Below are 25,377 nucleotides of genomic sequence, written 5' to 3'. Positions count from 1 at the left end.
TGATTTTTTTTCTTCTGTTTAGGAGATTATTGGGTGCCTACTCATGTTAACAAATGCAATCCCAAGGAAGTTGTAGTTTGAAGCTTTTGTTATGCAGATAAGCATAAACCCAATGTGTTATGCATTTGTTATGCATTGCTTATTTTCCAAAGTGTTCACTAATGTAATGTGGTGTTAAAACCCTTATTTCCTTGTGATTTTTTTTCTTCTCTTTAGGAGAACATATTATTATACCACAATGGCCAAGGTTCAGTTAAAGTTATTGATTTTGGATCAAGCTGCTATGAACACCAAAGAGGTTTGCAGAAAAGTCAAGTTGATGTAATTTTCTTAATAAGCTTTATTAATTTTAAACAATGTGGGAAAACTACTTTTTTTGTTGAGCTAATATAGTGACCTATAATGCCTCTAATTAAAATCTGATGAACTGTTCAGCCACTGGTTGTGGAAGAAATACTGGCAGGAGGCAAGTAAGCTATTACTGTGCTTTTTCTTTCCCAAGCCTGATCAGCTCCTCTACTCCTATTGAAATCAGAACTGCATTTGCAAGAGTGATTAGCTGAAATAAATTGACAAGGATAATCCCAGTCCTTAACAAGGAGTTTATCAGGTCCAGAGAGCCTTTATCAGTCGAATGGTAAAGTTATAATTGGTACTTTATGGATAAATACAGTGGGGGGAATAGGAACTATGATTTTAGTTTAGAAAGCTGAAGTTCAATTTTAATATTTTTCCTAAGATTTCAGTAGAATGTGCAGGAGATAACTGGACAAAGTTTGTAAATGAGAAATGAATGCATGAAATTTCACCTAATAATAAATCTTAGCATTAATAAGCATATTGTAAAGCAAGAATGATATCATCAGAAATGAAAAAGAAAAAGGAAAAAAAAAAATCCCAAACAAGCAATAAAACCCAAAATCCAAGAAATAAATCTACACTGCCTTTTATTAACTTAAAAAAACAAAGTTTGTCTTAAATGGCTCATATTTTTCCTATGATTGATAGTTAAAATGAGCCAAACCTGTTCATCTATATTTTGGGATTTAGACCATTAGATTTACATCCCAGTTTTGTAGGAGTGTGTAATCATTTTAGGTTTGCCAATGTTTGAGTAGAATGTAATCCCAGATGCAGCCTGAAATATTTGTGGAGAGTAATGTAACACAAAACAGGTGTAAACTAAAATGGAGCATGACTGAGGAAACTGTCAGCTGAAACAAGAATTGGTACAACATTCAAAAGTAGTAAAGGACTAGGAAGTAGAAGACAAAAAATCAGCTAGCTATTTGTGACAAGAATATTAAAAAGCAGACAATTATGTAGTTACTCAGATGCACAGGGGCACAGGTTGCCACCATGGTACTCTCCTCTAACTGTCCAGATTTGGTGCTACACTTACTTTTCAGGGCATTTTCATTCCAGAAAGATGTTGAATATATGGGGATGCAAAGAAGTGCAGAACAATAAATGAAGGGACCATCAGAGAGAGAGGAATAAGAAGATTACAGAGTTTGCAATCTGTAATCACGTTCAGCTCTCTGAATGACAGGAGGTAAACTGAGTCTACTCACTCTGAGTCCCAGTCTTGGAAAGAGATCTTTTGACATCTGCTGTGGGACTATAAGACATTAACAGGGAAATCAGAAGGCAGTAGGAGGTGTTCCCTAGGTGTCAGTGAAACCAGCATTTCCTACAGTGCAAGCCTATGGTAATGAAGAACTGTTGACTGACTCAAGGTGAATACCCCCAAATAGGAAAATGAACATGGAGTAACCTGAATCACCACATTAGTGGAATAATTTCTTGCAGTGAAACTTTTGTAGAGCAATTCCCAAGTGCACTAGTGGAAAGCTTATCACCCATTGATTGTAGGACGGCATTAGAAAAAGGTTTTTGGAGCCTATGTGAGCAATCCCTTAACATCAACCAATGGATAGAATAGATACAGGATGGCTGAACATGTATTCCACTTTTCTGTGAAATCTGGAGTCCACATTTCTGTCCCAGTTATGATATCTGCTTCATGTCTCATTTTCTGTGTTGATATAGTGTATACCTATGTTCAGAGCCGGTTTTATCGCTCACCTGAAGTGATTCTTGGTCACCCTTATGCTATGGCTGTTGACATGTGGAGCTTAGGCTGCATCATAGCTGAGCTTTACACAGGCTACCCACTGTTTCCAGGGGAAAATGAAGTTGACCAACTTGCCTGCATCATGGAGGTAACTTTTGGGATTGTCTTTTGAATTACATATTCATTTGATAAACTACACGGCCAGCAACAAAGGGAAAATCTCAAGAGGTGATGAAATATAATTGGCTATGGGCTGGCCTTTCAGAGAAAGGTTTATTACAGCCAAAGGGCTCTTGGAGAGAATGGGTGCTAAGACAAAACTGTTCTTTCTGTTTCATGTGCCAAACACTGCTTTACACACTCATGGTTTTGCTTCTGAAGGAAATATATTTTAATCCAGTGAGAATTTATACCGAGAAGTAAGAACTCAAATCAGATCTCTTTAGTCCAAACTACTGCTGAGCAACATGTTTCTGCTGACATTTGAGTAGTTGCCTGTGGCTTTGTCTAGCAAATCTTGAAAACCTCAAAGGTTTGAATAGAAACCTGCTGTGTGACTTGCTGAAGTGCTCTTCTACTCTCCTAGTGAAAAATCTTTCCTAATAGCCACCTTGCACTTCTCAAGCCCCTATTTGTGGATGGTGCCTGTTCTTATACTGTCTGTCCCTACCAAGGAGTTTGGCTCTATCATCTTTGTAAATGTTTTTCAAAGACTTTCAGGAATATGCAGTGACATCCTGCCTCAGATCACCTACCCAGTGTAAATGTTAGAACAGGGGTAAAACCTTATCTATGAAAGCAAGTTACTTAGTTACTCCATACTAATCATTAAACTGCAACCTGTTGTTGAATTCAGCCCCAAACTGTGATCCTTCCAGTGACATGTTAGTTTGTACAAGATTTTTCAAAGACAGCATCTCTCCGTGGGGCCTTCTACAGCAGCTGTCATTAACAGAGATACTTGTTCTTGGAGCATTCTCTGGTAGTGAGGATCCCAGTGTCATCCTTTATAAGATCACATTTTCTGTGTGCAGACAGCTCTGAGGAATCCCTTAATTCCTTCCACAATAAATGGCACAAAAGGAAATGGTTTGTAGACATTCCACAGTAAATTGCCACATTCAACTTCTTTTCAAATGGAGGGTGAAATGCCACAGTTCACCCGATGGTTATTTTGTATGTTTATGAAATGTGAAGTAACTCCATAAATTCATTTTCTGTGTTGAAGGTATTGGGTCTTCCACCAGCTGATTTTATCCAGGCTGCATCAAGGAAGCGAACGTTCTTTGGTAACTGCTTCTGATTGTTCTTGCTGGATTCCTGCCTGCTAGTTAATCACTAGTTAATAGCACTGGTGGAGAGTAGGGTTAAAGCTGAGGAGCAGCAAGAAGGCACCATGAGGCTTACCAATAAACCTGGTGCTGTGCTCTTCCTGTCTTATGGCCCTCTCATTGCCAGGGTGGTGGAGAAGGGATGGGGAAATCCATCTTCCTGTTACTCCTTCAAACTATTACTACTAGAAGGAACATAATGGGCTTTGAGAACTGATTTATATTAAGTTCATTCTTCTGTGCATAACTTGGGTTTGGAAATTACACAAAATGGACAAAAAGCCACAGTAGGGCATGTAGTCCCTAAGTTGTAACCAATATTGATTGCCACAATGCAGGCAGGCTATCAATCCAACAGGGCAAAACCAGAGTTAGAGGGAAGGATATGGATACTGGTTTTGCAACTTTCTTAAATATTTGGTGAAGATTTTTAACATTATTTTTTGAGCATGTCTGTTTTCTTTTTCTTTTTCTTTTTTTTTTTTTAAGATTCCAAAGGTTTTCCTAAAACCATAACTAACAGCAAGGGGAAAAAGAGATGCCCAGACTCCAAGGATCTAAGCACGGTGCTGAAAACCCATGATGCTGGTTTCTTGGATTTTCTGAAAGGATGCCTAATGTGAGTTCATAGTTTTGACTATTATAGACAGCAGGCTGGTTTTGACTTTGCTTTCATTCTTGTGTGCCTTTAAAATCTTTGTATCAGTCGAGATGTTTTGGTAGGATGTTTTGGCTTTTGTGTTTGGTTTTGGTTTTTCCACATGGCAGCATCTGGATAACTATTATTATTACCTGGTTATTGCAGAGGGAAATCATTGCACAGAAAGACTGTATGGGATTAGTTCAGGGTACAAAAAAAAAGCATATCTTCTGATGCTGGAGACTAAATTCTAAAAGCAACATTTTTTCTAAAGGCACAGTTACCAGAGTGTTACCCTGTGGCTTGAATGCTGATTTAAGCCCTTTTCCTCCTTGTGATAGTTATACTTAGTTTTCATTGGTAGCAGCCACGTTATACATGTCAAGAATTATTTGATAGACTGTATTTTTCCATTCTCTTGATTGGAATAGATTTTTATAAATCACTGGAGCTCAGAATATGAGAACAATCTAATGTCTCAGATCTTGTCACTTCCAGGACAAACTGTTGACTTCATTCCATTTAGAGATTTTGCTACTGAATACCCAGTACGACAAGTGGTCTACAGCTGGTTTCCTAAATCAATTATTTGAACATTTTTGTCAACTGCTAAACACAAATAACGTGTAATTGTTGACAGTCTTCACACAAGGTAAAAATGGAACAGATCCTATACGTCAGGAACTTTATACCTAGCATCACAGAATAATCTAGATTCAAAGGGACCTCTGGAAGTCACCCTAGCCCACTCTTCCACTTAAAGCAGAGGAAACCTGGAGCAGGCTGCTCAGGACCTTGTCAGGTCAGGTTCTGAGTTCTCTTCAAAAAAGGAGAGAGATCCACAGCCTCCTGGGGCAACCTGTTCCATTAGGAAACCACACTCATGGTGAGAGTGGCAGTGGCAAACTGTCTGTGTGTTTGTGTGGAGGAAGAGAGAGACATGATTTAGTGTCACCAACCTATCATCTGTTATCACAAAGTAAATGGAAGTTTTTAACAGATGAAATACTGTGGGGGAAGCAACTATTTCATTTCTCAGGTATGATTTTGTACCTTTTCCAAGGTGGTCAGATAACTAACCATGTTACAGGGTGGGACTCCATGGACCCTGTTGATATGAGGTGTCATTTCACTAACAGTCTTTGTGCTTGGGAGGTGATTACTAATGAGGTTTTACTCATTCATCAAACTAAAAGACTGAACATACAGGAATAGACTTTGTCTGCTTGCCTTAAATATTGATTTCTTGCATAGGTGCAGTAAGGCTTTTGGGGTGAGCTTGGATCCTAATTTGTACTGTGTAGTGGCAGCGGAAGCTGGTCCCATGCCTTTCCCAGTGTTACCCGTGTCTAATGCAAGGCTGATATTTTGTGTCTTCTTTAGCACCAACTTTAAGTTTCTTTTTAGCAGTTCAGTACTGGTTTCCTAAAGAAATCCATGGGGAAAAAAAAAAACAAAAAAGCACCCAAACAAAACAACCCCAAAACAAAAATGATCCATCTCTGTTTCACAAGAAGATTGCTTTTAATGTTCTGTTTGTTAAATCTGTGTGAATCATTGAGCCATTTTGGTTTGCTGGCTGAATCAGAACATTTAGAAAATAATTTCGGTGAAGCAAAAAGAACCCTGTAAACAAGTCATTTCAGTTCACACAGGAAAAAAAGTTATACATTGGGAATGTTTAAATTTTCAAAGGAATGAATTAAAGTTTTAAATTAAAACTCTTTTTGAGATAAAAAGAATTGAACTATCTTTCAGCTGCCAATCTGTCTGTCCAAAGCCTGATACATTTGCCATGACTTTACAAACACTTTTGTTCAACTTAATATACACTTGGTTTGTGGATGAAAACATCAGAGAAAACAAAATTCACTCGTCTCTTGTATGACAAGAATCTTTGTTTTCCTACTTATTTCTGTACAGTTCTGCACAGCACTGAGATTAGACCAATCCAAATGAAATAGTCTGCAACTGATACAGAGATCAGTAACAGAAATATTAGGGTTGTTATGCACGCAGTAGAAATAGAAATGTGTATGTGTTTGACCACTGGAAGAAACAACAGAACAGGGGTTGAAAGAATGGTATGTATTATTCACAAAGGACACTGCTCCCCCTGGTAAAACTAGGGAGTGTGTTGTCTGTGTCACAGCCAGGAACCCTGCACTCTGGTGAGACCACAACACAGGTGACCAGCAGTGAAAAATCTCAAAGCTCACAGCAACTGTGTGGTACCCAGGTTGCTGAATATCATATATGCCATTCATTTTCCAGTTAGCCCAAAAGGAAAACAAACATACTTTCCAAAATACAAGGAAAAACAGGTCATGTATAGCTACCTTGCCTAACATTTATGGAGGCTGAAGTCAGCAAGGTTCTGATCTGAATAACCATGCCCAACCAGCAGGTCACTCTTAAAGGATATAAAAGACCTGCCTAAAGTCTAGTACATCATCACCAATCAATAAGGAATCCAGAGATGTGATGAGGACTCAGTAGCTGACAATCCTTGTCCTCTGGGTGACACACGAGTAGTCTTGGCCACAACATTTGGCACCTGTGAGTATGTAGGTATGAGAACTGAGTCAACGAAACCTGCAAGAGGATAAAGACACTGCAGAGATTTTGAAAAAAAAAAAAAAATCACTTTTCATTTCCATAATAAGATCTCACAGGAGTTTTGTTATACTCAGTCTTACAGTAGTTTCAGGTGCAGTTACATTACAGAAGATATATCTTTTAATCAATTACCATATATCTCATCTACATTCCCTTTCTTGGAGCTTGCATTGACAGAAGGTGAAAAACCTGAAACAAATATCCAGTAGGGTCCCCACCCTAAAAACACCATGAACTGCATATGAAAAATGTTTAGATACTGCAGAGGGTTTGAACAGCAAAGCACACAGTGCTGAAGTAAATAAAAAGTTTTTAAGAATGTAGAAGATCATGTAAAATTTTTCCTTGTTTTCAGTTAAAATTCTTCTGTTTCAAAACAATGTCTTCATGACCTGTGACTTTCAGAAGAGGATACCAAATCTTTTGGTTTAAACTAATATTCAGTTAGAAACAGTTGAATAACTATTTGTCTGCCATGGATTTAAGGTGGGAACCTGCCCTGCGCATGACTCCCGATGAAGCAATGAACCATGCTTGGATCCAGGAACCAAAAATATGCAGAGCAAACCAGAAAACACAGACTTCAAGGAAGATGAGTGATGACTCTTTCTCTACAACAGAACAGAAGAATGAGAATATTCGTAAGCATATGCTACCTGGAGAACTAAATGCACTTATATCAGTGTTTGGTGTTTCTTTATATTTAATATCATCTGTCTGACGTAAGGTAACAGTACACAGTATGTAGATGGGCACTGGAATGTGGCAAACCACTATTTCTCAGTTCTGTAGAAATGCATTACTTATGTTCTATAGCAGCTGAAAACAAGAAGACTGGCAGTACTAAAGATTCACCTAAAAAGATCTTTTTCTTTCCTGAGAGCAAAATAGTTACAGTACCTGACATCACACCATAGTGCACTTCACCTTCAGAGCAAAACAATGCAGCAGTGGTGGTTGTAAGAGCACACAGAAAATGCTCAACTGTGTTTGTTTGGTTTTGTTTTGTTTTTATGAATTTGTGTTGATCAATTATTTATGTGCTGCTATGATTGTTCAGTCTTACCCTATCATTTTATTTATTTACTATTACAGAGAATTCTTGGACAGATACATCTGACAAAGTGAAAAGTGAACTGGCTGAAAGACTGGCTCCAACTGTGCCCTCCAGAAGCACAGCAGAAAATGGTGTGCAGAACACAAGGAAGTATGTTCCAGAGAAACATTTGGAAACCCAAATGGAAAAGGCTACAGGAAACGATCAAGCAGAACATAATGGTGAAACAGCTCTTCCAAAAAATTCTCTTTTTTTCCCACCAATTAAGTAATATGCAATCCAATTAAGTAAAAAGCAATGATTGGTTCATTTGCATACCTGATGTATTTTGTAGGTATTATTTGTACTCAGGAACATAAGCTGTATCTGTCTGTACATGGGCTGTGCACGCTGTAAGTATATTTAATGTTTATCTTACCTTGAAATAGTTCAGGTAACCAGAACAGAATTTGAAAACCATTCCTTTTCCTCATGCAGATCCTTGTGATCAGAGATCCTTCACAACCAGCAGCAATAAAATGGAGACTGTAAAGGTGAAGAGTGGGCTTATTTTTGATGTTATAACAGACTTTTGAATTTCAGATTTCCCTGGATCTGAAAGAACAAATGCAGTGACTGAAGAATCTGAATCCTTTAACTTACACCAGCATAAATCAGAAATAATTCATGGATAGGATACTGGATTAACTTCCATATGAAAAATAAGAGACATCAAACCCAGCATCTTCACTTCCCCTTTTATGTCCCTGATTTTTATAGTGAAGCACTAGATGAAAACCATTGTCACACCTTCTTAGCAGATTTATAAATGTAAATTATGTTCTTAGCTCTTTAGCAGCAACAAAGAAGAGTGGTATTGTGGGCCCACTCCTGCACCAACTCCACTCAGTATTCATATCAACAAGAAGAGTGGATTAAAGCAAGCTGTTTTGATTCAGGAAATTTGTCCCCCACAAGCAGTTAACTTAATGCTGTGAAAAACCCACAAAATGTCTGACTCCTGTGGCTCATATGTTTCATTAATTTAAATGTTTAACTCTTTGGACAATTATCTGTCTTTTCACTGCATTTGTAAAGCACCCGTCTCATTATGACTCTTACACTTTTCTGTGGCTTACAGGTAGTACCACAATTTAAAAGGAAATAATGAGGAAAATTTCCAGAAAAGAATACAGCTGCAACTGTAGCAGTGATATTGCAGAAGCCCCAAGAGAAACAGGTGTTTGTAGGTGTTAAGAGTCACCATAACAACAAACTCCTGTGGGCTCTTTGTGCAAAATGAGAACCCAAAGGACATGAAAATGGTCCTCACAGGGTTCCTCTCACAGTGAACAAACAAGCCATCTGGCAGGGCACAGAGGTGACTATGCTACAAAAGGCCTGTAGTGGGTGTGCTCCCCTACTGAATAGAAACTTAATGGTAACAGTCACCTCAGAGAAAAGGGACTGCACAATGGAGCATGACCATTCTCTTGGCTTCAGGCAAATCCTGGGAATCATGAAGAAACAGCTGGAAGATGAGTGACCCCAGAAGGGTAATGGCCCGTTATGGAGAGTAATTGAGCAGTGAATTATATGAGTACTTTGGCAGACAAATACCACCCTGCTGTGATGCAGACACCACTGACAAGCAGGCCAGCTTGCAGTAGCAGAATTGTCTGTATCCCTGGCTTCAGAAAGACTCACCAGAAATTTTCTCAATCGATCACCAGAATGATGTACCAGGAAAAGTGTGCTCTGTTATGCACTGATTGCACCAAATGAGAATGTGATAAGAGCCCTTATCACATGGCACAGAGAAGGTCTCACCCGTGGTAGGAGCTGAATGAAAGAGTCAGGCTCATTGTCCATTTTAGGGAATATTCAGATAGGTTTCTGTAGATATTTGGAAAATACTTTTGCTGTTTGTTTGCAAGTAGCAGAAGATAAGTGAAGGGTTTATGTTTAATGTGGACTAAGAACAGCAAGAGTACTTATCCTGATACCATGTAACATAAAAGCTCAGATTCCAATACCCTTGGAACTAGTTTGTACTGCTTTGGTTCAAGTGGCTGCTCATTCTCCATCTCTGTTGTGGTACATCCACTTGACTTCTTAGGCTGCTCCAAGTTAAAATATCTGTCTGCTCACAATTGCCCTTGTGTATTTGTTTACTCTGCCTCAGAGGCAAAGTCTTGGGGGGTCAGTTACACCAAGCTGATCTTGATAGCATTGCTTAGGTCTAACGAAGCTGTAAACCTCATCTGATCTGTGGACTCGTATGCAGGAGCCACATTTTGTTCACAATAAATTTCAGTAGCTTTTGTAGTAAGCAGCATCTTATATCTCATGGCATATGCTGAAGGTTTTTCAAGGCATTCAATACTGAGGGAAAAGTGACAAAGCCATGTAAGACTGCAGCTGAGTTGGATTATCCTTCTATTCACAGAAGGCAGATGGATGGCATTTCACTGTAGCTAACTGGTTGCCTTATATTTCCTGTCTTCCCTTCCTTGCTGACCTGCTATTCTTTTTTAATTCCTTCAGCCTCCACAGTGATTTCCACCTTCTAAATGTTTCCTAATAAGGACTCTTAGGTAACTGTTCTATTTTTTTCAGAGATGACAGAAACAAATAGAAATGACTTGGCAGGAGGATCTAGCCCTCAGATATCACTGCTTTCTTGTTCCTCTGCAGAAACATGTAGATCCATCAGATACAGGTAGCATACTCATCTCTGTGCTGGAAGAGGACAACCTTCAAAATGCTGAGAGGAATCCTCTGATTCCCACTCTGCTTGAGCCACCTGCAGACTGGTAGCGGTGCAGACTCACGGAGAAAAGCCAATACTGAGTGATCAATTTACTTAATTGAAAAGCCCAAACCATGCATCATGTTTCTCTATGATGTAATGTCATTTTTTAACCACATTTGTCAGGAAAATGAGGTGGCTGCTTTCTTTTCTGTCTCTGCCCTTTGGTCTGCCTGTCTTCTAGATGGTGTCCTCTTTCCTTGTTAGCTTGTCAACTTATTAACATGTGTTATCTGAGGTAGGCAGAGGAACAGTTTTCTCAGAAGTATTTGCTTCTGTATGCTACAGTTGACAGAGGATTGAGATCGTCTTAGTGTTATTAGTGAGGAGAAGGCAGAAGAATGTGGCTGTGGTCAGTTCTGCTGGCCCACTGAGCAGCATGGCAGCACATGCATGTTTCTGCATCACTGTAGGGGTGTGTTGCCCCTGGATGAGGAGCTGTGCCAGATAAAACCCATTAGGGAATCTGGGACATAGAAAGAGCTGATTATTTTAAAGTGGAGATAACTGGTGTGGGGTGTAAGGCTAGAAGGGGCATCATGGTATGGCAGAGTGCTGGGAAACAGTGTGCTCATGTGAAGCAGTTGCAGGAACCAGCACTGTTGCAACAGTGGGCATTGACAGGATGTCAGAGATAAATCTTTCTGAACTCAAGCTGTGGGAACACAAAGGCTCAGTGAACAAGCTGTTAAACCTCTTCTGTCTTTGAAACTTCATAAAGAAAATGTTGTCTGTAAGAAAAGGATGACAATGCATGCTCCTAGCCCTGCTGCCTTACTGGAATCTAATACATTCTGCAATAACAGCACTTCATCACCCCTCCTAGGAGGCAGACTAAGTATAAATGCACATCATTGCCAGAGCCCAGACCAAACCAGGGGGATCCTAACTCTAAGTCTCTAAATCTTCCTTGCGCTGGGATCCTGAAGTTAGTTCTTTTATCCAGGATTGATGAAGATATCAGCTGCAAGCACTGTGGAACACCACAGTCCCAATTCACATCACGCAGAGGTGCAGCTGGTTGGGTGCTGAACACGGATTTTAGATCATTCATGCATGTTTCAATGACATCTACTGTCACTACTGATTGCCTCTATTCAATTTTGAATGTATTGCTAATGGATTTAATGTTCTGATTGCCTCTATTCAATTTTGAATGTATTGCTAATGGATTTAATGTTCTCCCCTCCAAAAAAAAAAAAAAAAAAAGTGAAAAAAACCATAAACTCAAAAAATTGGTAAAGTGTAAAAAATCATAGAAACATAGAATTGTTTTGTTTGGAAGAGACTGTTCAGATCATAATGTCCAACTATTAACCCAGTACTGCCAGGTCACCACTAAACCATGTCCCTGAGCATCACATCTACACATCTTTTAAATACCTCCAAATACATCTCATATAGTCCACCAAATACATCTCACAGAACAATGTGTGACAGTGGTGAGGTCCCTGTATTCTACCTGGGAACAGAGCTCAAGGTTATAGCCAAATCCAAATAGCCAAAAAGCACCCTGTGTTATATAAGGGTAGAGCTGAGTCATGACAGTGCAGCAGCATTCTAGTACCACACTGAAAAAATGAATGAGTTTAGCAATTACTTCATTGAATCAATGCAGCTAAGAAGCTCTCAGAAAAAAAAAAAGTACAAGAAATCTAAAGCTGAAATTCTGCACCATGCTCCTCCTTGCCCCTGTGTTACATTGTTTTGATTTCATGATGCACAATGTACCCTTAACATGCTGTAACATCTGTGTGAATCAGCAGGGATCATCTACCCTGGGGCAAGGTGATAACAAGGAGTATAAATTATTTGCAATGCTGGCTTTTGTCAATTTATCAAATCTTTAATGTTTGTCAGACTGGATGGATTAGAGCTGTTTGAATTTTTCAGTCTTCAGAGAGACTTAATGGAGAAGCAGAGACTGGTCACACTACAGATTTTTTTTAAAAGCAGCATTGTCATAGCAAAATCCTCAGGATAAATGAATTGAAGAATTATAGTAATTTGTGATAGGTAAAATATAGGAAGTTTTAAGATCTTGGAATTAAATTTTTCCCAATTGTCAGCTCTGTGACCTTGTGCTCCAAGGACATTACTTGCATGCTGTGGGAACCAGTTAACAGGAGTATTGAAGAGGTGAAGTACTAAGAATTATTTCCAACAAAGCTCCCAGTCTTATCTTTTACTTCTTTGTATCAGCACCAGTACCCATATGGCACTGCACTCTATGGGATGGACATAATGCAGATTACACACAGCAAAGTAGATTGCACAATAAAAACAAGCAGGCATAAATGTCTGTGGCCATAGGTGCACATGTGCCCTCCCATTTGTTATGTGAGGTAGCAGAAGCCAACTTACCAGCCAGGAACTGGTTGTCTGGGACCATCTATCCTTCCCAGTGCTCTTAGCTTTCAAACGACAAGCCTGTCAGAAAAATGACTATGCAGACTCTATATTGTTTATATCTGTTCCAAAGGGCCTTTATCCATAACCTATGATGCCTCTGCCTTCAACAGCACTTTTGTCTCCCCTCTGAAGCTCGGGAAGGGAAAGGGGTAAAAGAACAACAGTCCTACAATTCCCCCTTCCCTAAATATCCCTCACATGCTCTTGTACTGTTTCTTTTCCTCCTAACCCACTTTGCAAATTAATTAATATAAAGATACCAATCATCTCTCTATCCTCAGAGTTTTGTTCAAGACATACAAGATTTTCAGCCTGTGAAAAAAGGGCATCAAGGCTTTTCAGCAGATAATACAGCACTAATATACATACTTGCACTGTACCAATATGTCTTACTCAGAATTATTGCAAGCACTGTAACAAGTTCTGTGAAGCAACCTTTGTTATCAGCATGAGGCAGAGTGGAGCTGCCTGCACTTATTCTAGTCTTGAAATCTTTGATTGCCCCACAGACACCCCATGCTTCTTGCCAATGCTTATAGCCTGTTCCTTTTCACTGAGAGGATTCCCTTCACCACCATCTTTTCACTTGTCTTTTATTAAGATCTTCCTTTTGTGTTCCTTTGGGTAACACAGCCAAGACCTTTTAAAGGAGGGTAATGAACCAGTGCCAAAATGACAGCTAGTCAGGCTAATATACAGTGCTCTTCCCACCATTTTTCTCTACATCATAATATAGTATATTTACAAAAAACAAAACAAAACAAAAAAAAAAACAAATATGAAAAGAAAAAGATTTTAGTCTTATTCTGAGCATTGCTGCAGAGCAATGGTGCTTAACTTGATAAAATGAAGGATAAAGTAATAAAATGGTAATTTGAACAATTTTAAAGAACAATATTTAATTTTGTTCTTATCACCAATCAGAGCAGAAGTGTCAACAATATTAGAGGTAGGCTACTTTAGCTATTTTTACACAAAACACTGGCAGAAGTAGCTGTTTTTAAACTGTTGCCTTTCTCTCTCATTAATCCCTCATTTTGATGGGATATAGATATGTTGTCTAGGCTTTTTATTGTCACTTCAGCCATGAATCTCTTGTCTTAACATATACATAAATATCTATTTTAGATAGCCTGGTGACTGAAGATATCCACACAGAGCTGATGAAGGCAGGGACCCCAGGAAACCTCTGCCCTCACAAAGCAGCAGGTGAAGCCAGGTGAAATACAAGTGGACATCTCAAACAGCACTACCTACAACTGAATTAGGTCTCCTAAATCAGGGCTGCACAGACAGCTTATGAATAGAGACACACCTGTGTATGGTTAGACCTTTATACATATCTAAGCATGTTACTCTCAAATCCTTCCCAAAAAATCTCATAGCTCACCTTGAGCAAGATTCTGAATTTTTTCACACTGAGTTTGAGTAGGGGGGATTATAACAAAATGTACTGAAATGAGCAACTAGGTTTATACTAATAAAAAGAAGAAAAAGTTTAAAGGTTCTAGAAATGCTGCATTTTGGATTAATTCACTGAAAAAATAGTTGTTTGGTGTAAGTTAGTCTAGGCTCCCTCTGCCACTGCTTGTGAAAGTGTTTTGCCAAGTGTATTCCCCATCAGGAAAGACAAGGCTATCGAGGTTACCAACAGGAAGATCAGTATAGATGGATTGTCTATTTCCTGCAAATGGAAAAACAACATAGCTTGACCAGCCATGGGTACAACAGAGGAAACCATGAATTCAAACAATATAGAAGATACAAACAGTATAGTTTGACTAATAGTGGGTGGAACAAACAAAGTTAACAACCCTGCTCATGGCAGATGTTATAATAGAGAAGATGAGAAAGGAAGGCAAGGAAGCTAACACCCCCCACAAAGCCATCCTACAGGAAATACCAGTTGAGATCATGGTTAGATTTTACATTAATCATTCAGAGGGTCCTTCCTAAGGAAAATTCTGCCTGAGACATCCACCAGCAGGTGAACTCTCCACTTTACTACTGCAAGCAGGGCCTGCTTAAATCTTGTTCTCTTCATAAGCAGGACACCTGCTGTTGATCCCCCAATTGGCTTTTGTCCACGATGGGCCAGGTCCTGGACAAAAGCCAATAGAAATGTTTTGGTGCTCATCTGGCCTTTCCCAAAACAGCTGATGGCTTCATTTTTTTGCAGAGAAACTAATTTCTCACAACTTCTCTGCAGAGACAAGGATTATCACACATCTCTGCAGAGAACGGAATCGCCCATATGTCAAACCCCAACTCTGAGCACTTCAGAAAGTAACCTAAATAAATCCCTTTTGCTGGATATCCCATTTTGAACAACTTGTAGTCTTTGAGGTGAAGGTTTCATTTGTTTCCACATTTCCAAGGCAAGTCTGTGGCTTCTTCTTGTGTGTGTGTAAAATTGAGCATTTTGTTAACAATTGGCCTGAAAAACCCCAAACAAAGGTGTTAAATAACCCTAGAAGAAGGTCAGATATTGCCAAATTAAATACTGACATTGCTTCAGCTGGTTATAACAGGAATGTTACACTTCCAACCTTGCAGTGCAGCAGGGAGTTGTTGAGCTGGGGAGGCGTGGGGGCTGGAATTGGCTGCGTGTAAGAGACATGGTCTGTCAGCAAGGAGCAAGAGCCTTCAGGGTCGTTTTAAAAGAGTACTGAGCATAGCATTTTCATTCTTCTGCATCTTCCAAGTGTTTTGTACATCGTAATCCCCAAAGAGAAAACTCAGTGAAACATCACTGCTTTCCTCTTCTCTTTATGTGCCTCTATCTGCAGCCTGAGGCAGATCCTCAGAGGTGCTGTTGCACCCTGTGGTTCCGATTCTCCCCTTTCTTTTCACAGTTGGCTCCTTCATGACCACTTAGTTTTTTAAAGGAAGCAGTTTTTATCTCCTTTCCTCTACTCGGGTTATCTATAATTTTCTAATCTTCTTTGACATGTTGCTCTCTGCCAGTCTGTGGTATCTTCCTGTTCCTGGGTATCTCTCCCATGCCCCTCAACAGTGGCATGCAAGCACCACATCAAAGAAACCATGCAAGTCTATTCCTTGTCACACAGCTAAATCATCCCTCCCTGTAATCCCAGGATAGTCACATCTTCCAGTGGTGTCTCAATTGCATCCCCTAATTTCATGCTCCCATCCATCTGGGAAAGGGATTTTCACTTTAAAGAGTGGAGAACTAGTGGCGATGACAATTTCTCACACCAGCAGCTCTGCAAAGCACCCTAATGCAGCCATGCAGATTCCTTTCCCTTTTCCCCCCCTGCCTTTTCATTAGCTGTGTCTGGTTCTCACATAGAGGAGCTGAAGTCCCTCAGTTTTGATATCCCTGTGCTGTCCTAGCCTTGAAATACTCCCTTTGCATTACCACGTCCCTCAGTCCTGCCTAGTTACCCCAGAACACCGTCTTGGGCCTCTCTGCAGCTGAGAAGATTTAAAATGTTGGTATTGTACTACACAATTCACAAAAGAAACCACAAATGTACTTGTTGTCTACAGCTGGACTGGCAACAACATAACCTGGGATTCAAGCAATCTGTATGCAGTTTGATCTGTTTAAGCCCTGTCCCTGAAAATCAGATTAGATAGCTCTCCTCTGTTGTGTATCTGTTCTCTGAGCACTTGTCTCTTAATACAAATGGGCTTTTCTAGGCTTTCCTAGCAAGTAAATAGGAATAAACCACCGGATCCTTCAAAATCATAGACCTGGGCTGTTTTGTAGTGGATAATACAACTGGACAAATTAGAGACAAGATGTACAAGGCACTTCCTGGCAGAGCCAGTTGGAAACCTGCAAAGGTCCTATGGTTTTCATGTCATTATGCTGAAAGGTCTTGGGTAGGGCAACAGATGATGCACCTTTCACCTTTCATTTACTCCTACCAAGGTGTATAGTGCATGAAGCAAAGGCACTTTTCTAATTCTACTACACCACTACAGTCCGGGTTGCTACCACACAAACCTTTTTTATAAGCCACAGCAGCCTCCTGTGATCAGCCACAGCAATAGGACTCACCAGCTCATTTCTGGCAAACTTGCCAATAATCACCACACCAGACATTCAGGGTGGCCTAGTCAGGGTTTATTTCAGCATTTGCAACAGAAAGGCAAGTTGGTCAGAAGAGCTCCTTTACCTTGATGAGAAGTGACAGCATTCACCCACCCTGAAGAGTACTGGGTGGAAGGTAAACACTTTGTTGCTTTTTTTGGTTGTGGAGTACAAAACAGCTATTAAAAATGTTTTAAGATTAATATGGGATGGCCTAGTACAGTTTTACTGAGGCAGCGTGCCAGGACATATTATGTAAAGTGTTGATCTCTCCTACTTAAACTTCTTTAAATCTTAAACTGGATATAGAACAGTTGGTTTCCGCTCCTCCTTGCTGGCAACCAGCTCAGCCTCATGCACGGCCATATAAACTGCCCAAGGTACCAGTAAGACTCAGAATCTGCAGTGGTCTTGATGATGATGGCAATTGTCTCCTCAAGAATCAAGGGTATGCTCTTCCTCTTGTGAGAGGAGGTGGCATTGTGATAGGAGATGTCTTTCCAAACAGCAGCATCTACTTCTCTGTGAGTCGGAAAGACTTCCTCTGCAACCCCTTTGTCAAGGGTCATGCTCAAAGTACATTGGCTCAACTGGCTAAAGACAGATGTCCAAGGCCATTTGAGGGTTGGCATGGCCTCTGACTGACAGTCCAGAAGAGCTCAGATCTTTTACAGGTCCCATGTCATGCCTGCTAGCCCCATACAGCTACCTGAGATACCCTATGGTATCCCAAATGTCACCAGATGATGTTGTTCAGGAAAATAAACTGATCCCATCTGCAGTCACCTACCATGAAGCCAGCAGAGGCTGCTGGGAGCTTCTGCTGTAGATTCTGATTCATCCAAAACAGAGGTCAGTTCAGACAGGAGTCAGCGTGTGAAAACCCCATGTTTTCTCTCCTTGAAGATCTTCAAAGGTTCATTTACTTGGTCTCCTCTGTAGTAAGTGGAGATGTATTCACCTCCAAAGGTTGCTGCCTCTTAATGGTTTTAAATGTCTCCCTTAGGAATAGGATAGGACACCCTTGGGACTTACTGTTTTTCCCGTTCCCTGTAAAGGGAACCACTAAGGATAGATGTCTGATGTTAAAACAACTGAAATTTAGAGGAACAAAATGCCACTGTTTGTACTAAACAAAAAAAAAAAAAAAAAAAACCAACAGTGTTGTTTTGTTTTAATCACGAAAGAGAAACAGGCAGTTTAATATTACTGAGATATAGAAAGAAAACGTTGGTGCTGATGAAGCCTTTGCCAGTCACGGTGGTTTTATTTTGTTCCGCTGTTTTCACTTCCCTTTTCACACAACAGTAAAGTGTGATTTGCACAAATATGTCTTGGTGGTTGTCTAAAATGGGTGAAATTTTGAGGGGGTGCGGTAGTTAGCCTTACTGTAGTCATCAGTTGATTGCAAAACCATTCTTATAACTAGTTTTGAAATCTGGGTTATGACCCAGACACAGAAGGATTTCACAGGAAAATACTCTTCCTTGACCAGACTGTTGCCTGGTTAAATTTTTCTCTTTTCTTTTATCCCTCAGAATTTGAGTACTGTAGCAAAACTTTTCAATGTAACACTTAACAGCTGCACATTAGAAAGACATTTGCTTTATTACATTTCTCTTGGAGAGATGCTCATCCTGTCTGCAGCCACCACCTTTGCATTTCTGGCCATTTGAACTTTGCCACAAAATTATGATGCAGTCTCACTCAGTCAACTTGGAGCTTTACTTCATTTTATCCATTTTCCCTTTCCACAGCTGCGTGTTCAGTCCCACTTTTTCACCTCATATTTTCTTAGCAGCAGTTATTGTGGCCCATTCTGTTGCCAGTGAGATGTCTAGAGGAACTAGATGTTTAGAGTCTTTTTAAACTCTGTCTAATGTTTCTGTGCAGTTTTACTAACAATTGCATTCAATGACCTCAGTAATGCATTATTTGTCTTTTTCACTATGCCTGCACTGCCAAAGGCATGGGTTAGCTTGTAGTTTCTAGGAAAGCTTAGCATCCACAACCAGGCCCAGGTTCCAGGTGGTAAGGAAAACCTAAGTAGAAGCTTTGATATGCCTAGAATATTTTCTTTTTTAACTACTTCTTTTTTTTCACCTGGGCTTATTTCACTTCCCATCCTGTGTGGTTGAGCCAGATGTGCTCAAATGCCTCAAAATGCACCAGGTCACTCAGTCAAGGAGCAAGAAAGATCCTCTAGTTTCCATCCTATCCAGGCTACTCTCTGGGTGATGGGACCCAGGGGCTGCTCTTGCCCTAAGCAGCTGGATATAGCAGGGACTGGATGTGACCTTTCTTCAACTGGTTTGTGAAAATCACAAGTGAAGGCAGAGTTATTTTTTTGAGAATTGAATGCTTTGAGAATTACTCAGGTCCCACCAGCAGTACTTGGAAACATGACTTCCTGGAATGTACGAAGTTTTCTCTCCTCTCCTCTCCTCTCCTCTCCTCTCCTCTCCTCTCCTCTCCTCTCCTCTCCTCTCTCCTCTTCTCTTCTCTTTTCTCTTCTCTTCTCTTTTGTTTGCTTTTTGTGTAAGACCCTTAGTAATTCTTTGAAAAAATTGCCCAAAGCACATTAACAGTATATATAGATAAATGAACTGTATCTACTTGCTCTAGGATATGCAAAGATGTGAAAATCTGATCTCTAGCACTAATGTACACCTCCCATAGCTACAACGGTATCCAGACACTCAGTATCTGAGCACTTAAACACAAAGTGATGCAGGTTCTGAAATCTCTATCAAAGACCTCACAGCCTTTTTTTTCAGCTTTCTTTCATTCCACAGACCAGCACTTTAAATCCAAGTGTGTTTCCATAATGTGTGTGAAATGACAGTGGGTGCAACTTTCCTTGTGTCTTTCTAGCCAGCACTCTCTCCTTTGGAAAAAACGTATTTCTCTGTCTGGACAAGACAACTCTTGTGTGTTACACTGCTTACTTTCTGTTGTGTGCCCTGACAGAACGCCTGAGTGTCTGGGTATGGATCAAATATGAACAGTTGTGTAATTTTGGGTGACTTCTAAGTGCGCATGGTTAGCACGTGGATTGGGTTTCAATATGCGTGCAGTGGTACAAGGCATGTGATGTAGGGTCAACACGTGTGCGTGCGGATGGTGAGAAGGAATGAAGGAGATTTTCCAGTGAAAGACTTCTGTTCCAGGTGGACATAGCACACCTCGTTACTGCACTTGGCCCTGATGACACAATCCAATTATTTAAAAGCCAAAGATTTTCCAAATCTCTTTTCTTGATGAAGTACAAAGGCTTGCCTGACTCATCTGACCCCAAAATATTCTTCACCTATGACCTGAGGCTGGACAATGTAAGTATTGGACAAGAATTTTACTTGACACGTTAAAAATTTCCCCTTCTTCTGCCTTTCTTTGCAAACTTCATGCCCACGATCGTGCCCAGGCTGGAGGTCTAGATTGCACAGATCAAAAGATGAACATGACTGATCTATCTCAGAAACATGCAAATAGAGCTGGCAAGAGTAGGAATGAAGTGGGAATGGGAGGCTTGCTGTGTGGAAGGTAAAGGGCTTCTTTGTTAGGAAAATGCTGTAAGGTATTGCTTGTTCCCTTGACTAGAGTTTAAGGAATGAAACATGGACTGTGGTGCTACTGAATTACAATATAATTATTAACTCAGGCTTATATTCATATAGATCTGTATAAAAATATCTGTAATATACTGAAGATATTTACTGCTTTCCATCTGAGTTTCATGCGAACTACACAATGTCACAGAGAAGAGAAATAACAGGCATACGTTCAAATGCTCTGTGACAAATCTGGCTAAGAGCTCAGAAAATGCAACACACAGCTACCATGTGTGCTGCCTCCAGTATTAACTTAGGTAGTGGCAGATAGAAGGATCTAGCAGAAGAACTGGAGCCTCCCCTTAGCACCACCTCATGGTACATGAGCCATCCTTGTCAAATGGAGTTCAAAAGTACCATCTCAGTGTGGTATTGCATTATCACCTTCCTTCTTTAAACAGCATCAGCCCACACAAGCAGCACTCACTCAAGATGACGCAGAATCTGCTGATCAGCGTGGGCAATATTCCATAGTAAAGAGGGGCTCTATTTTTGTGTGAAGATTTGTGGGATTAGTGCTATCATGTGTTGTGCTTGTGACTTCAGAAAACTAGCAATTAAACATTTTGATCAAACTGGATGGATATTTCCCATACTCGGTTCATGTTACAATAGGCAAATCAGTAAAGCAATTCCCTATTGGGGAAAAGAAGAAAAATCTGAAAGAAAAAGAATTTAAGGCCTGATGGAGCTGCCACCAGTCCTTCACTGCCACTGGGATGACCCAGATAATTTGTCTGGTTGGTGTTGAGGTGAGTCTATCTTGTTTCTAGCTTTGGAAGTACCTTTCTGTACATCACAACCGAAGAAACCTTGCTACAAGTCTGATGTCTCAGTGTAGTAAGCCCAGGCCATGTTACCTATCTTTGAGAGCAAAGGGATCCTCCAGAGTTTTCTCCATTGAAAGAACTTTTAGAGATTGCTAAGAATACTTGTATAAAAGGCAAAATCAAAATTTTGGCATCCTGTTTTCAAGACTGAATATGCAAAAATGAAGAGCAAAGATAAGAAACAGGAACACTGCAGGCCTAGCTTACTTCTCAGAGATAACTTTCCTTCAAGGTTAAGCAACCCTTCTCAGTTTTGTGGGTTTTGAAGGTTTAAAAACAGATGTTCCACTGCAATGGGCTAAGGAAAAATTTCATAAAGAAGACTTTGCATGGACCGGAAGAAATAATTTAACAGGTAGACCTAGAGAATAAACTCAGGAGTTTTAGTCAGTTCTTGCAGTAACATCAGGATTTTGAGTCTGATCTCATCAGTGCCAGTAAAGAGTTCAGTGAGTAATGAACAGATACAGGTTATTTGCAGGGGTTATTTTAAACTACCTTGATTATAGTACTTTTGACACAACTAAGCAAGCAGTGAATTATAGTGAACCTGAGATCAAGAACCATTATCTTGCTTCACAGCCCAAAAAATGGTGCCTGAGGCAAACTGTTCACATTTCTGGTCTGGAACCACACTGCCCAGCTTAACAGGTCAAACAGACACCCCTGTTATTCTGGTTAAGGGAGGTGCTTTAAAGGAAGATGCAAATCCTTTCTGGAAAAACAGACCATGTGATAACCATCTCCTGAAGCCATCTCAAGCACAGGCTCCAGAGCAAAAGTCAGGTGTTTAAAACATCCTCTGAACAGAGATGTTTCAAGCACAACTATTTTTTTCCTGGGATTTCTGCCTAACACGCAGGGTAACTATGTTGTTCTTAGTCACCTCTCTGGCTAGCAGAGACCTCAGACTCTTTGAAACTTGATCTTAGCAGAACCTAGCAGATTGTGGACTTTGATTGCAATTTAGGGGCAGGCTCCTGTCTCCTTTTAGGTGTTAATTCCAGAACACCCTAGCATGGGTCAAAAGTCACACATAGCCAGTATGAATGTCTTAGCCAGCTTGATTTGTTCCAGACAATAGCCATAATTTTTGGCTTGTGCTCTTTATGCAGGTCAGATAAACATGGAGTTCACATGACAGGGCACCTCTTTGCTTGGCTTGCACATTTGTGAAGCTTGGCCTCCAAGCCAGGTTCCTCCATTTTGCTGTAAGGTGTAACTGGACAGTGGTGTGAGCCTCCCAGTTCACCTGCTCAGAGCTGCCAGCACAAAGCAGACCTACAACAAGCAATTAGGGTGTGGGACAGCGCCTGGGACAGCCTGGCCATAAGCACCACAAGGATTTGTGGGCAGGGTGCCTTGATGTACCCTGCAGAGTGCACTGCAGATATCCTTAGCAAGGTCAAAGGACCTGTAATGTGGGTGAAGAAGCAGCACTCAAGCAGTGGAGAGACCACCTAAGAAGTGATATCACAAAGCACTGTAGAAATGGCAAGGGAGAATTTCTATGTGATAACTTCTGTATCTGCAAGGGAAGTCCTAAACAGCCTGCCAACTCTACTTTGTAATGGGCAGAGAGTCTTTTTATTTAGAACAGTGTTTTGTAATGCACGTGTTGGGAGTCCTTACTTCTAGGATCCCAGACCATCATCTGAAAGGTGAAAGTTTCAAAGCACAACAATTACTGACAGTTAAAAAGTCCATATTTGGACTCCAGACCAAAGAGGGTTAGGTGAGAAATTTCAAGTGTATGTTTTGGACTTACTGTTACTGAAAATACATTCTGTGAGTTTCAAAACAAAAGAGAACAGGCAAAATTTCATCTCTGTTTATTTCGTCCAGGAATCAGTTATTCCACACTCCTCTCTCGAAACTTCATAACTTTCTTCCCTTCTCTGTCTTTCCCAGGAATGGTGAGCAGCTAAGGATCATCTGTGAGGACAATAAGTATGACTTCAGGACATTGAGGACATGAAGGAAATTGTGATAACCAAACCAGTAAGATCCTTCCCTGTGACACAGCCACGGGCAGGCAGCCTGGGGAGGTGGTGAGCACCAGAGATGTTGGAGCATGTCAACACGTTCTGTCCTTCCTTCCACCTCAGGCCACGGCCCCTTGTTTTCACACAGTTTCCTGGTTCTTTTTGAACAGTTGGGGTTTTTTTACATGCTTTGCCCACACTGCTCTGCCAGTTTGACCTATTGTATTCCTGAGGGGGACGAGATCCTGGTTGAATGCAACGTTCAGACACTGGATCGGTCAGGGATTACTTTTGTGAGTTTGTTTTTCTGCCCACAAATCTGCCATTGTTTTTAAAATTAGTTTATCCCCATTAAAATTTTTTGGGCAGACAGATCTCTCTCTCCCAAGCAAATACAGCCCTGGCAAAAGCTTCTTGTGCCAGTATCGTTGGCATCCTGAGGCATGCCCAAGCTATCTTGCATCTAATACCAAACAAGCTAACTCTTGTCCAAAATGTCAAGTGCAAATAGTGAAACTTGCACCTGAATTGATTTCAAGTAATTGAACACTTGAATTTAGTGGACAGGAAGAAGACAAACAGAAAATTACACAATCTGGCAGCTGCATCTGATCTGGACTTCTCAAAATATGCAGACAATCTTTTTGCTTCTTATTCAGAAGAGACATCAGTTTCGCAGAACTACACACACAAACAATTATGTCACACTTAAGTTTCATAATACCTTGAGTATGAAACATTTTAGAGCATATGCCATGCAGAGGAGTTAATGACGTTATTGCACTTAGAAATATGCACAAGAAACTGAGATTCGACCTACAGAGGATTACAGAGTTTATATTCACAGAGAGCAACACTGTTTGATTTAGTTGGGCCCATTCCAAAAGTATAATAAACTGAAAAATTCTGATCTGGATGTCACACTCAGTTAATTCCCTGAATGTTTTAATTGAACTTTCCTAAGTTCCAGACTTTGGGATCTTGTAGATTGAAATAAAAATATAGTCGTTTTCCTGAAAAAGAGAATAAAGCAGATTTATGTTATAAAACTGCAGAGCCACCCACTTACCAGACTCATGCGAGGAGATTTTGATTCTCTGTTTCTAGCAAATGAATTAATTTTTTTTCCTCACCAGACAGGATCTGCATGAACTGTAAACGTGAATGTTTTCCTGAAGAGAAATAGTCTCCTCTTTGTATCTCAGCAGACCTCTGAGTCATCCTTATGTCTTTGCAGGGTGGGACAAGCACCATGAATGAGATGTGTCTCACATTCCTCTTCTAATACCCTCATAAAAACATCTCCAGTTGTATGGGCTACGCTGACATTTTGTACGCTGTGCACGTCCTCAAGCAGGAAGCCTCACATTGAGTCCTGAGTCAACATGTGTCTGGAAGTAGCAGAGCAAAATGTAACTATGAAAAATGGCAAATGGAAAAGATAATTAAAAGGAAAAGTTGCCGATGGGGAAGAAAGAGCCTGGATCTGTCAAGGTGAACTCCCTTGTTGCAGGAATCTATCAGCTGTGATAATTTAACAATGTCTTCCTTATCTTTTTTTCTCTCTTCCTAAACCCTCCCTCCTTCCCTCCCTCCCCCCCTTTATCTTCCTATTGTTTATAGTCACCACCCCATTGCCCTTTACTCCTTCCCCAGTGCAGTGGAAGGATTGATGGCCTCAGACTTCGTTGACTGGGGCAATGATGCTGTCAAAATTGCAGAGAAAGCAGCCAAGGAGGCAGATCAAGTAGTCACAATTAAAACCCTTAATGTAAGTTCCCTTTTGGAGCAATTTATGGGTGAGGAAATGGACTTGGCTCTGATGTTCCAAGAGTAAAGCACAGCTGAGAGGCAGAGCCAAGACACAACATTTTGGGTAATACAAGCTATTCATAGTATATCCATGGCTATAGGAACTGTAAGGGATTGCCGTCCGAGTGCTACCGCAGGAGCAATTTCTC

General features: G+C 40.4%; 1 protein-coding gene across 1 annotated transcript; it reads left to right on the top strand.

Annotated features, from left to right (window-relative positions):
* The first annotated feature begins 222 nt into the window (after window positions 1-222).
* On the top strand, window positions 223-7,995 carry LOC103775490 (dual specificity tyrosine-phosphorylation-regulated kinase 4-like). The gene is made up of 6 exons (XM_008942949.1): window positions 223-298; window positions 2,053-2,225; window positions 3,306-3,366; window positions 3,898-4,027; window positions 7,154-7,308; window positions 7,763-7,995. The coding sequence occupies exons 2-6, from the start codon at window positions 2,118-2,120 to the stop codon at window positions 7,993-7,995; spliced, it is 687 nt and encodes a 228-aa protein (XP_008941197.1). The 5' UTR covers window positions 223-298; window positions 2,053-2,117.
* Window positions 7,996-25,377: the final 17,382 nt, after the last annotated feature.

The sequence above is a fragment of the Merops nubicus genome, unplaced genomic scaffold (genome assembly GCF_000691845.1).
Source record: "Merops nubicus isolate BGI_N331 unplaced genomic scaffold, ASM69184v1 scaffold7486, whole genome shotgun sequence".
In the NCBI taxonomy this organism is placed as follows: Eukaryota; Metazoa; Chordata; class Aves; order Coraciiformes; family Meropidae; genus Merops; species Merops nubicus.
Note: the sequence above shows the minus strand (reverse complement) of the source record. Positions and strands in the feature narration are given on the sequence as shown.

What these genes read in the sequence shown, in the direction of transcription:
- LOC103775490 (XM_008942949.1), top strand. Translation starts at nt 2,118, where the DNA reads ATGGCTGTTGACATGTGGAGCTTAGGCTGCATCATAGCTGAGCTTTAC. An exon ending in AAGGAAGCGAACGTTCTTTG is followed by an intron (nt 3,367 to 3,897) that starts GTAACTGCTTCT and finishes TTTTTTTTTAAG; the next exon opens with ATTCCAAAGGTTTTCCTAAA. An exon ending in ACAGAAGAATGAGAATATTC is followed by an intron (nt 7,309 to 7,762) that starts GTAAGCATATGC and finishes TTACTATTACAG; the next exon opens with AGAATTCTTGGACAGATACA.